General features: G+C 37.8%; 1 protein-coding gene across 5 annotated transcripts in view; it reads left to right on the top strand.

Annotated features, from left to right (window-relative positions):
• The window catches only part of TDRD3 (tudor domain containing 3), a 231,369-nt gene that overhangs the window by 143,382 nt on the left and 74,251 nt on the right, over nt 1-13,736 (top strand). For all 5 annotated transcript variants that reach the window (XM_069602155.1, XM_069602153.1, XM_069602156.1 and 2 more), the window contains one exon: nt 312-437. In XM_069602155.1, the coding sequence (XP_069458256.1) occupies nt 312-437 (126 nt within the window). The remainder of the gene's footprint in view (nt 1-311; nt 438-13,736) is intronic.

Genomic DNA, 13,736 nt, shown 5'->3' with positions numbered 1-13,736 from the left:
CAACATTGTAAATCCACTATATTTCAATTAAAAAAATGTGGTTAAAGAAAAATCTTATAAAAATGATTTATTTTTTTCAAACACAATTTACATGAACAAATTTCCAGGTAAGCCATTTAGCAGATTAAAGGTGCTAGTTAATATAGTCATTTAAAAACATTTTTGTTATAAAGGCTATAGATCATACAGAAAAATATGTAAAGAAATATGTGTATAAAGTTTTACTTAAGATGTCTGCTGATCATATTTTAGTGTATATTCTCCTTTTGTTTTTGCATGTATAATATATGCATCTTACTTTACTTCTTAAGGTAAAGGGAAAGGCAGGGGGCGAATAAGATCTGAAGATGAAGAAGAACTAGGAAATGCAAGGCCATCAGCACCAAGCACATTATTTGACTTCTTGGAGTCTAAAATGGGGACTTTGAGTATGGAAGGTAGGCTAAACTTAAAGTAATTTCTGTTTAAAGCACCAAACTTTATTTGGAATTATACAAAAAAAGTATACTGACAATATAAACATATATTCTGAATTTTGTAAATTTATTTAATCACAAATTTCCTATTTGACAAAAGCACAGAATAAAATTTTAATTGTTGCATTCTGAAAACATTGAAGCTTATTTTGCCCTTTAACTGTATGATAGACAATATCATCAAATTCTTTAGCCCAGTTAACTAACGTAGCTAACTGACAAGATTAGCTATGAAAACAGATTATGTTGGAGAAATTATTAATATTATTATTATGTAATTACATATGACTTTTTTGATTGTGAAATTAGTCTCTTTTTTTCTCTACATATTAACACACTGTATGAAAATGTGTGGTTGGGGTTAGGATTAAATGAACACAGTGAGTGAGTATGCTCTCACATTGTGGTATATTTCTTAGTATGATATATTTTAGTGATTAACATAATACTGGAAGAGATATAATTATGTTAAATGTTTATTTTTAAGCATGGAATATGATAAAGATTTACTAGAATTAAAAGTTTTAAAAAAATTTAAAAAATTTTTTAAAATCCAAAAATTTGGGGAAATTATTTTTAGGGTTATTTTCTCTTTCAGATATATTTTGAATTAAATTTAAGCTCAAAGATAAAATGCTTTTATAATAAATTTTGAATGTACAAATTTCATGGAAATGGACTCTCTCATTAGGGTACAAAGAAAAGATAATGCATTGTTTGAAAAACAAATGTTGGATGTAGAATGTAGATGATTTGTAAGTAGACACATGTGAGATCAATATTTGCTTTTTTCTTTTTGCTTGATTTTTAAAGCATGATGAATTCATTTTCTAATGGTATTTCACAAAATACCAAAAGTTTAATAGCTTAAAACATTGCAAATATATTATCTCAGTTTCTGTGGTTCAGGAGTCTAAGTGTAGCTTAATTGAAATCTCTGATCAAGGTCTCACATACTGAAATTAAGATTTTAGCTGAGCCTATGATCTTGTCTGAGGTTTGCAGTCCTTTTACAGGCTCATGGTAGTTAGCAAAATTCACTTACTTGTGGATATAGGATTAACATATATTGCTTTCTTATTTAATACTGCTTTCTCATTTAATATTTCCTTGGTAGTGCTTTCAGCTCCTAGAGATCCTCAGGTCCTTGCCACTTGATTCTATCTCTAGCAGTTCATATGTTTGTGTCTACAAGGTTAGCAGGAGAACCTCTATTGCTTCTTAAAATCTCTCTGACTTGTAGATATTTTTGTCCCAACCTCCCTTTATACTATCCCAATCAGAGCTTCTTTGATTTCCATTTATCCTTCTCTTTCCCTACTTTCCTTGTAGCTACTTTCCTTGTAGCTCAGTCGGTAAAGAATCTGCCTGCAGTGCAATAGACCCAGGTTTGATCCCAGGGTTGGGAAGATCCCCTGGAGAAGGAGATGGCAACCCACTCCAGTATTCTTGCCTGGGAAATCTCATGGACAGAGGAGCCTGGTGGGGTGTAGTCCATGGGGATGCAAAGAGTTGGGCACGACTGAGCAACTAACACTTCCCTGCATTTATTTGCTTTTGACTCCTAGAGTCTGTTCTAACTGATAATGAAGTTAAGACTGAGAATAGCAATTATACTGTGATCTGTGTGTCTGTCATCCTCAGTTCTCACAAAGTACATCCTATACGAACAAAATTTAGTAAGTATTTCACTTGGAAAAAGGTATTAAAGTTAATTAAGATATATGACATGAATAATACACTCAAAACCGAGCATCGGTGTTAGACTTATTTTTGAGGGGACAGATATTTATGAATACATGTTAGTATTGGATATTGGTATAATAGACTGTTTTGTAATTTAGCAATAAGGAGTTCATGATCTGAGCCACAGTCAGCTCCTGGTGTTGTCTTTGTTGACTGTATAGAGCTTCTCCATCTTTGGCTGCAAAGAATATAATGAATCTGATTTCGATGTTGACCATCTGGTGATGTACATGAGTAGAGTCTTCTGTTGTGTTGTTGGAAGAGGGTATTTGCTATGACCAGTGTGTTTTCTTGGCAAAACTCTACTAGTCTTTGCCCTGCTTCATTCTGTATTCCAAGGCCAAATTTGCCTGTTACTCCAGGTGGTTCTTGACTTCCTACTTTTGCATTCCAGACCCCTATAATGAAAAGGATATCTTTTTTGGTTGTTAGTTCTAAAAGGTCTTGTAGGTCTTCATAGAGTCGTTCAACTTCAGCTTGTTCAGTGTTACTGGTTGGGGCATAGACTTGGATTACTGTGATATTGAATGGTTTGTTTTGGAAACGAACAGAGATCATTCTGTTGCTTTTGAGATTGCATCCAAGTACTGCATTTCGGACTCTTCTGTTGACCATGATGGCTACTCCATTTCTTCTGAGGGATTCCTGCCTGCAGTAGTAGATATAATGGTCATCTGAGTTAAATTCACCCATTCCGTTCCATTTTAGTTTACTGATTCCTAGAATGTCGACGTTCACTCCTGCCATCTCCTGTTTGACCACTTCCAATTTGCCTTGATTCATGAACCTGACATTCCAGGGTTAGTGTTAGGCATCGGACCTTGCTTCTATCACCAATCACATCCACAACTGGGTATTGTTTTTGCTTTGGCTCCATCCTTTCATTCTTTCTGGAGTTATTTCTCCACTGATCTCCAGTAGCATATTGGGCACCTGCTGACCTAGGAAGTTCCTCTTTCAGTATCCTATCATTTTTCCTTTTCATACTGTTCATGGTGTTCTCAAGGCAAGAATACTGAAGTGGTTTGCCATTCCATTCTCCAGTGGACATTCAGAAAACGAAGATCATGGCCTCTGGTCCCATCACTTCATGGGAAATAGATGGAGAAACAGTGGAAACAGTGTCAGACTGTATTTTGGGGGGCTCCAGAATCACTGCAGATGGTGACTGCAGCCATGAAATTAAAAGACGCTTACTCCTTGGAAGAAAAGTTATGACCAACCTAGATAGCGTGTTGAAAAGCAGAGACATTACTTTGCCAACAAAGGTCTGTCTAGTCAAGGCTATGGTTTTTCCAGTGGTCATGTATGGATGTGAGAGTTGGACTGTGAAGAAAGCTGAACACCAAAGAATTTGAAATGTGGTATTGGAGAAGACTCTTGAGAGTCCCTTGGACTGCAAGGAGATCCAACCAGTCCATTCTAAAGGAGATCAGCCCTGGGATTTCTTTGAAAGGACTGATGCTAAAGCTGAAACTCCAGTACTTTGGCCACCTCATGCAAAGAGTTGACTCATTGGAAAAGACGGTGATGCTGGGAGGGATTGGGGGCAGGAGAAGGGGATGACAGAGAATGAGATGGCTGGATGGCAGCACTGACTCGATGGACGTGAGTCTGAGTGAGCTCTGGGAGTCGGTGATGGACAGGGAGGCCTGGTGTGCTGCAATTCATGGGGTCGCAAAGAGTTGGACATGACTGAGTGAGTGAACTGAACTGAACTGAACTGAACATGTTACTGTGGAATGTGAGAAAGAAATGGACATTATAATGGTATTTCACACCCTTGATTTTCACAATGAATATAACCTGTGACTTTCATAAATCCCCAAATTCAAAAATTAGATATTTCTAATATTTGTACAGACTCTTAAATTTTATCAAAATTCACACTTTCCATTGATCAGCCTAATGCTGGAAATTACCCCCTGCAACTTACATTGGAGTTGTCTGTCCTACTTGATAACCACTAGTCTCAGAGAAGCAAATTTTTAATCTTTCCTAGAATATTGTGTGGAGTGGCCAGCTAACCAAATGAGAGATGGGCAGAGATTTCCTAGAGTGGGTGGCATTTAGACAAGTTAAAGAGGGAGTATTGAGGGAAGGGTATACCAAATGTAGGGAACTCTGAATGTTCAGGCTTGGAGGCATCAAGAACATTAGTTCCTATGAATCGGAGGTTATGAGAGAGATTAAAACAGAAGGCTATGTATAGAAGTAGTAGGCTGGAGACAGATCAGGAAGATTTTGTCCTAAAAGTTTTTTTTGTTGTTGTTTTTTCAAATTTATTTTTAATTGGAGGATACTTGCTTTACAATATTCTGTTGATTTCCACCATATCAAATCCCTTACAGTTATACAGTGGAAGTGACAAATAGATTCAAAGGATTAGATCTGATAGAGTACCTGAAGAACTATGGATGGAGGTTCATGACATTGTGTAGGAGGCAGTGATCAAGACCATCCCCAAGAAAAAGAAATGCAAAAAGGCAAAATGATTGTCTGAGGAGGCCTTAAAAATGAATGAGAAAAGAAGCTAAAGGCAAAGGAGAAAAGGAAAGACATACCCATTTAAATATAGAATTCCAAAGGATAGCAAGTAGAGATAAGAAAACCTTCCTCAGTGATCAATGCAAAAAAATAAAGGAAAGCAATAGAATGGGAAAGACTAGAGATCTCTTCAAAAAAATTAGAGATACCAAAGGAACATTTCATGCAAAGAAGGGCACAATAAAGGACAGAAATGTTATGGACCTAACAGAAACAGAAGATACTAAGAAGAGGTGGCAAGAATACAGAAGAACTATACAAAAAAGATTTTCATGGCCCAGATAACCACAATGGTGTGATCACTCACCTAGAGCCAGACATTCTGGAATGTGAAGTCAAGTGGCCCTTAGGAAGCACCACTACGAGCAAAGCTAGTGGAGGTAATGGAATTCCATTTGAGCTATTTCATATCCTAGAAGATGATGCTGTGAAAGTGCTGCACTCAATATGCCAGCAAATTTGGAAAACTCAGTAGTGGCCACAGGACTGGAAAAAGTCAGTTTTCATTCCAACCGCAAAGAAAGGCAATTTCCAAGGCATTGTCAAAAGAATGTCAAAAGAATGTTAAAACTACCACACAATTGCACTCATCTCACATGCTAGCAAAGTAATGCTCAAAATTCTCCAAGCCAGGCTTCAGCAGTATGTGAACCCTGAACTTCCAGATGTTCAAGCTGAATATAGAAAAGACAGAGGAACCAGAGATCAAATTGCCAACATCTGTTGGATCATGGAAAAAGCAAGAGACTTTCAGAAAAACATTTGCTTTATTGACTATGCTAAAGCCTTTGACTGTGTGGATCACAACAAACTGTGGAAAGTTCTTAAAGAGGTGGACATACCAGACCACCTGACCTGCCTCCTGATAAACATGTATCAAGGTCAAGAAGCAACAGTTAGAACCAGACAGGGAATAGCGGAGTGGTTCCAAGTTGGGAAAGGAGTCCATCAAGGCCTTATATTGTCACCCTGCTCATTTAACTTACATGCAGAATACATCATGAGAAATGCCAGGCTGGATGAATAACAAACTGGAATCAAGATTACTGGGAGAAATATCAGTAGCCTCTGACATGCAGATGACACGACCTTCATGGCAGAAAGTGAAGAAGAACTGAAGAGCCTCTTGAAAGTGAAAGAGTAGAGTGAAAAAGCTGGCTTAAAACTCAACATTCAAAAACCGAAGATCATGGTATCTGGTCCCATCACTTCATGGAAATAGATGGGGAAAAATGGAAACATTAAGAGACTTTATTTACTAGGGCTCCAAAATCACTGTGGGTGGTGACTGAAACCATGATATAAAAGACACTTGCTCCTTGAAGGAAAAGCTATGACAGACCTAAACAGCATATTAAAAAGTAGAGACATCACTTTGCTGACAAAGTCCAGTCTAGTTAAAACTATGGTTTTCCAATAGTCATGTACAGATGCAAAGTTTGGACGATAAACAAGACTGAGCAATGAAGAATTGATGCTTTCTAACCGTGCTGCTGGAGGAGACTCTCAAGAGTCCTTTGGACTGCAAGGAGATGAAACCAGTTAATCTTAAAGAAACCCACCCTGAATATTCCTTGTAAGGACTGCTGCTGATGCTGCAGCTCCATTACTGAAAGGTTGTTGCTGAGCCATTAAAGACGCCGGGATTCTTGGCCTCCAGAGGAGAGGAATTCAATCCGGGGTCAGAGACAAGGCTAGCTCGCTCATAGCTTTTGTGTAATAAAGTTTATTTAAGTGTAGAAGAGATAGAGAAAGCTTCTGATATAGACATCCAAAGGGGGCAGACAGAGTGGTGCCCTGCTAGCCTTTAACAATATGTTTTATACCTATCAGCAAGCTGCTAACTAGAGAAAGGAGATGTTTCAAAACTCAGAGTAGCATCAGGCCCCTCACCCACAATGTGCGTTTTGAGATAACATTGGCATCAGCTGAGTCATCCCAGGCCATAAAACGACTGACATGAATCTTAAAGAAAGGCAGGTTTCCAAGTAAATATATAGTTTCATTAACATAGATTAGGAGAACAATGTATGAGTAAAAGATACTAGTTTGTTGAGCCCTTATGGGTTCTGAGTCTTAAGCAGAACTGATGTGAAGAAAGACAGAGTCTAGGGTAAATACATAGTTCATTAGCATAGCTTAAGAAAAACATTTCCATAAGAAAAATGCATTGGTTAGCTCAAGGTTTGAGAAAAGTCAAGTTCACATGGAACTGGGTGTGGTCATGGCAAGACAGAATTTTAAGAGAAACCTCCTTTTAAATTTGTATAGAGAAGGGAAAAATATCTGACACTTGTAGCTTGTTTCCTCCTGCCTCTTAAAAGAGAGATTAAAAAAAGTGTAACACTTGCAGCCTATTTCCTCCGTTTGGAGACCCCTGGCTTTCCTGCCTGTTACCCTCTCATTACTTTAGCCACCTGTTGCAAAGAGCCAGCTCATTTGAAAAGACCCTGGGAAAGATTGAAGGCAAGAGGGAAACAGTGGATGAGTTGTTTGGATGATATCATTGACTCAGTGGACGTGAATCTGAGCAAACTCTGGGAGATAGTGAAGGACAGGGAAGCCTGGTGTGCTGCAGTCCATGGGGTTGCAAAGAGCTGGACATGACCGAGCAACTGAACAACAGCGATATGGTATTTGTTTTTCTGACTTCCCTCTATTCCATACTCTAGTTTCATCTATCTTGCTGGTACTGAATCAAATGTGTTCATTTCTATGGCTGAATGAAATTCCATTGTATGTTATGTACCACAACTTCCTTATCCTTTCATCTTTCAGTGAACATCTAGGACATGCTTGCATGTCCTAGTTATACAGCCACTATTTGGAACCATATGAAGATTCCTTAAAAAGCTATTAGTAGGAATAAAACTTTCATGGAACCCAGTAATCCTACTGCTGAGACAAACATAATTGAAAAATACACATGTACCCCAATGTTCATTGCAGTACTATTTCCAGTTGATAAAAGGAGTTTTTATTTTATCCAAATGCCAATATAGAGCCCATGAGAATAACAAGTTTGGTGCTTTCAGAAAAATAACTTGTCCATTGGCAAGGTGGAAAATGGGATTGAGACTGAAGTGAGGCTACAATTGAATGCATTGTAAGAAATTATTCATTTTCATTAGATTTTTATTTGTACCTGGTCTCTGATAAGTGGTAGGGATACAACATTTATTAAATGTTTCAAATTTAGAAAATTCAGGGAAATAAATGGATTATGTAGCTCTTACCCCAAATCAACTTACTATTAGTTTGTGAGACCAAAGAAGACCCAAACATAAAACATCATAGGAATAATTATTAATAAGCATATTATTATTTATGTAGTGTAAACTTTTTTATCATTTAGTCTAAATGATGTCCTTTTTATCACCTATTTAGTGTAAGCAACACTGAACAAAATACAAAGTCTTAGCAGGAGGTATTCTGAATACAATAATCATATATGATCTGGCATTTTTGTAATCCATAATAACATTATAGTCTTTATTTCAAAGATTTATTTCCGAAATAAAACTAACTAGTTGTTTTGAATGGCTGAGAAATCCTTGAAACAGACAAACTTGAAAATACAGCTTGGTTTGTTGTTCCAGTGTTTTAAATGTTTGACCGGAGAAACTTACCCTTTCTGTAGATGCGCTTCTTCCCTTAAATTCTTTCTTTGGTGATGTTGACAACATATCAGAGGAGACTGATGATGATGCACATGAGCACAAACAGCTGGACAATAAATTGATACATAAATGGACTAAAGATTCTCATACTTGTAGATGTCTCATACAGGCATACCTGGAAGATATTTCAGGTTTGGTTCCAGACCACCACAAGAAAGTGAATATCACAGTAAAACAAGTCGCACAAAATTATTTGGTTTCTCAATGCATTTAAAAGTGATGCTTATCCTATACTACAGTCTGTTAAGTGTGCAATAGTATTATGTCTGGAAAAGTACATACTTTTATTAAAAATACTTAATTGTTAAAAAATGCTAACCATCATATCAGCCTTCAGTAAGTTATAGTGTAACATTAAAGATCATGGATCACACATCACTATAACAAATATAATACTAATGAAAAAGTTCAAAATAGTGCCTGAATTTCCAAAGTGTGACACAGAGAATTTTGTTGTTGTTCAATCACTCAGTCGTGTCCAACTCTTTTCGACTCTGTAGACTGCAGCATGCCAGGCTTCCCTGTCCTTCACTATCTCCCAGAGTTTGCTCAGACTCATGTCTGTTGAATTGATGGTGCCATCTAACCTTCTCTTCCTCCGTTGCCCACTTCTCTTCCTGCCCTCAGTCTTTCCCAGGGTCTTTTCTAATGAGTCAGCTCTTTGTATCAGGTGGCCAAAGAATTGGAGCTTCAGCTTCAGCCTCAGTCCTTCCAATGAATATTCAGGGTTGGTTTCCTTTAGGATTGACTGGTTTGATCTCTTTGCAGTCCAAGGGACTCTCAAGAGTCTTCTCCAACACCACAGTTCAAAAGCATCAATTCTTCGGCACTCAGCCTCCTTTGTCATCTAACTCTCACAGCCATATATGACTACCAGAAAAACCATAGCTTTGAGTATACAGACCTTTGTCAACACAGAGAATGGAAGTAAGCAAATGCTGGTACCAGTTCAGTTCAGTTCAGTTAAGTCGCTCAGTCGTATCCGAGTCTTTGCGACCCTATGAATTGCAGCATGCCAGGCCTCCCTGTCCATCACCAACTCCTGGAGTTCACTCAAACTCATGTCTGTCGAGTCAGTGATGCCATCCAGCCATCTCATCCTCTGTCGTCTCCTTCTCCTCCTGCCCCCAGTCCCTCCCAGCACCAGAGTCTTTTCCAATGAGTCAACTCTTCGCATGAGGTGGCCAAAGTATTGGAGTTTCAGCTTTAGCATCAGCCCTTCCAAAGAACACCCAGGACTGATCTCCTTCAGAATGGACTGGTTGGATCTCCTTGCAGTCCAAGGGACTCTCAAGAGTCTTCTCCAACACTGCTGGTACCAGTAGGCTTGGTCAATGTAGGGTTGCCACAAACCTTCAGTTCTTCTTTAAAAAATGAAAAATCTGCAAAGTACAATGAAACAAAGTATGCCTGTATTCTCTTGGCTGTGTCTTCACATAATCCCATTACAGTAAAGGTGGCAGGATTAATATGTGTGGTCATCCTCAGGTCTCCTTCAGAGATCTTTCTGTTACGCCTTCTCTTGTTAACCCTCATACTTTGGTATGTTCCTGGAGGAGTTGAGGCTCATAATAAAGCAAACAGTTGAAGCAAACTACTGAATTGCTTTTCTGTTTATGATTTCATATTTCTTTTTAACTGAAAATAAAGCTCAGAATAAATTTCTACTTTTGTAAAATTGAATCTCCACTTTGGGTTTCCTTCAAAATTTGTCATTGTTCCATAAATCTTATATTGTAAAATCAACTTTTCATGATGGGAAACTCTTCGCCTAAGAAAAATGTAGAAAGCTTTTCAGGATAGAGTCTACATAAATTTTATTGGTTAAATGCCTTATGGAAGGCTAATGGGAAGAATTATGAGCTTTTTATTTTATTCACATTCATATCATCAGTATCATTATTTGGGTCTGTTACAGACCTAAGTTGATTATAAGTAATTATGATTCAGTGATGTGTATGTTTGTTTGTTTATCTGTATTTCAATGTTTGTTTTTAATTTAGTTGAGTCACCAAACCTCTCCTGCATCTGTGTTTTGTGTCATTTAAGCTCTCTGAGGATTTTGTTTATTGGGCATCCCTGGAAGCTATGTGTAATTTAATAAGCCCAGGCCTGAGTGCACTTGTCATGTCATATCAAATTCTGTGTAATATGTTAGGTTTGTTGGGAAAAAATAATACATCCTCTAAGAATGTGTTTCTGAAAGATTTAATGCAGGTAACTAACACATTTACTTTCACATTGTATTATATAATTTTCTGTAAAAGAATAAAACTATCATTCCTTTATTCTGACTTTTAAAAACTTACATCAGATGTACAGTTATGCATTGGAGATGATGTGAGTTTGGTTCAAGCCACTAGAATAAAGCAAGTCACATTTTTTTTTTTTTTAATCCTAGGGCATGTAAAAGTTATGTGTACCTTATACAGTAGTCTATTAAGTATTCAATCAGTTCAGTTCAGTTCAGTTTCTCAGTTGTGTCTGATTCTCTGTGACCACCTGAACCACAGCACACCAGGCCTCACTGTCCATCACCAACTCCAGGAGTCTACCCAAACCCATGTCGATCGAGTCAGTGATGCCATCCAACCATCTCATCCTCTGTTGTCCCCTTCTCCTCCTGCCCTCAATCTTTGCCAGCATTAGGGTCTTTTCTAATGAGTCAGCCCTTCGCATCAGGTGGCCAAAATACTGGAGTTTTAGCCTCAACATCAGTCTTCCCAGTGAACACCCAGGACTGGTCTCCTTTAAGATGGACTGGATGGATCTCCTTGCAGTCCAAGGGACTGTCAAGAGCAAGAGAGTTCCAGACAAACATCTATTTCTGCTTTATTGGCTATGCCAAAGCCTTTGACTGTGTGGATCACAGTAAACTGGAAAATGGTGAGAGATGGGAATACCAGACCACCTGATCTGCCTCTTGAGAAACCTATATGCAGGTCAGGAAGGAACAGTGAGAACTGGACATGGAACAACAGACTGGTTCCAAATAGGAAAAGGAGTATGTCAGGGCTGTATATTGTCACCCTGCTTATTTAACTTATATGCAGAGTACATCATGAGAAATGCTGGACTGGAAGAAACACAAGCTGGAATCAGGATTGCTGGGAGAAATATCAATAACCTCAGATAGGCAGATGACACCACCCTCACAGCAGAAAGTGAAAAAGAACTGAATGTGAAAGTGAAAAAGAACTTGATGAAAGTGAAAGAGGAGAGCAAAAAAGTTGGCTTAAAGCTCAACATTCAGAAAACTAAGATCATGGTATCTGGTTTCATGGCAGATAGCCGGGGAAACAGTGGATACAATGGCTGACTTTATTTTTTGGTTTCCAGAATCACTGCAGATGGTGACTGCAGCTATGAAAATAAAAGATGCTTACTCCTTGGAAGGAAAATTATGACCAACCTAGATAGCATATTAAAAAGCAGAGTCATTACTTTGCCAACAAAGGTCCATCTATTCAAGGCTATAGTTTTTCCAGTGATCATGTATGGATGTGAGAGAAGTATGCAATAATACTGTCTAAAAAACAATGTATATACCCACCTTAATTAAAAGTTGCCTTATTAGTCAAAAGCGCTAAGCATCATCTAGCAATTCAGAGTTGTCACAGATCTTTAATTTGTAATAAATGCATATTGGCAAAGTACAAGGAAGCAAAATACAGTAAAATAAGTAGTGCCTGTAGCTGTTCATCACATGTGCTTTTCCTAGAGTTTTTCCCGTATCAACTTTTCTTTGTGCCTTTTGAGTCAAAGGTAATTCTACCTGACATTATTGTCAATATTATGAAAAAAATGAGGTTAGATTCCACTGTTATATGAGAGTAATCACTGAAATGTCTGTGACTTCTAACAGTTTGATATCAAGTTGGTAATATTAAGTTGATCAATTTGTGATAGGCTTATATTCAGAAAGGCTTTTATATATAGGCTTTAAAATTTTTTTTGGTTTTTGTAGACTAGATATAGTCTTGGCCAGATTATCAGGCCAGCTCTCTACTTTACATACTTTAAGTTTATCAATATACTACTTCAGTAGTATGTAATCACCATTTACAGTAATGCCCACTGAAAATATGGACACTAGAAATATGTATTTTAAGTGTCAGCTTGGGACAGAAAAAGTAGGTGTTATTCTTTCTTTTATCATGGAAGATATCTAGCTTGGCCAGAAATAGAGGGAAGGGATGCCTTAAGATAATAACTTTACTGTTTTAACTTTCTACATCTTAAATTAGACCAAATAAACCTTAATTTTTCTGAATAAGGAACAAGGGACATTGTGAGAAAAGTGGACAGGGTAACTTTCTTAAATTTATACGCCCCTGTTTCCTTGTTTATGTAGCTTATTTTGCAAGTTAAATATGTGTTACAAGTTTTATTTGTGTTTCTCCATATTTTTTGTAAAGAAGCATGATTGTCTGAGTCTCAGTCCTTTAGGCTTACTGGTATAATTTGAGAAGAATACCTCATAGCTAGTTGCATCTACTTTCAAGCTTGCCTTTCTACTTTCAAGCTTGCCTTTCTACTTTCAAGCTTGCCGCCTGTTGCTTTCTTATAAGAGTTACTGAAGGCCGTAAGAAGTAACCCACACCTTTCATCACCCTGGCATTTTCATACCAAGTCCTCTGAATCATTGGCCTCATTAGTTAGGTACTCCAGTTCCAAGACGATAGACTGTAGTTTAGCCATTCAATGAGGAGTGAGTGCCAACTTCTTTTAGGGGATGCAATGACTTTCACTACCCTGTACCCTTCCTTTGCTAAACAAGTTTTACATTTTAGGTTCTGTCACTTGTATCACTTTTTCCTGGCACTAATTTCTAAGTTGGGGCTTCCTAGGTGGCTCATTGGTAAAGAATCCACCTGTCAAAGCAGGAGACGTGGGTTTGATCCCTGGGTCAGGAAGAACTGCTGGAGAAGGAGATGGCAACCCACTCCAGTATTCTTGCCTGGAAAATTCCATGGACAGAGACAGCCTGGCAGGCTATGGTCCTACAGTCTATGGGGTCGCAAAAGTGTCGGACATGACTTAGCGACTAAACAATTTCTAAGCTAGTTTGCTTTAAGCTGTGAGCCACAGAAATCCAAATAATAAAAAGGTAATATATTGGCTCATATAACTAGAAAGTCTTTCCATGTATTTGAATTTTGTGTTGACAAACTATGTCATGTGGTAGCAAAGACTGGCCCACAAAGCACCAAGTATAGCCTATGGCCAACATATATAAGGATGAATAAGAGGGCATAATGACACGTATAGATACACAGGTAAAAAA

The sequence above is a fragment of the Ovis canadensis genome, chromosome 10, assembly GCF_042477335.2.
Source record: "Ovis canadensis isolate MfBH-ARS-UI-01 breed Bighorn chromosome 10, ARS-UI_OviCan_v2, whole genome shotgun sequence".
NCBI classification, from domain to species: domain Eukaryota; kingdom Metazoa; phylum Chordata; class Mammalia; order Artiodactyla; family Bovidae; genus Ovis; species Ovis canadensis.
The sequence above is the reverse complement of the archived record's forward strand: the minus strand, read 5'-3'. Positions and strand labels throughout refer to the sequence as shown.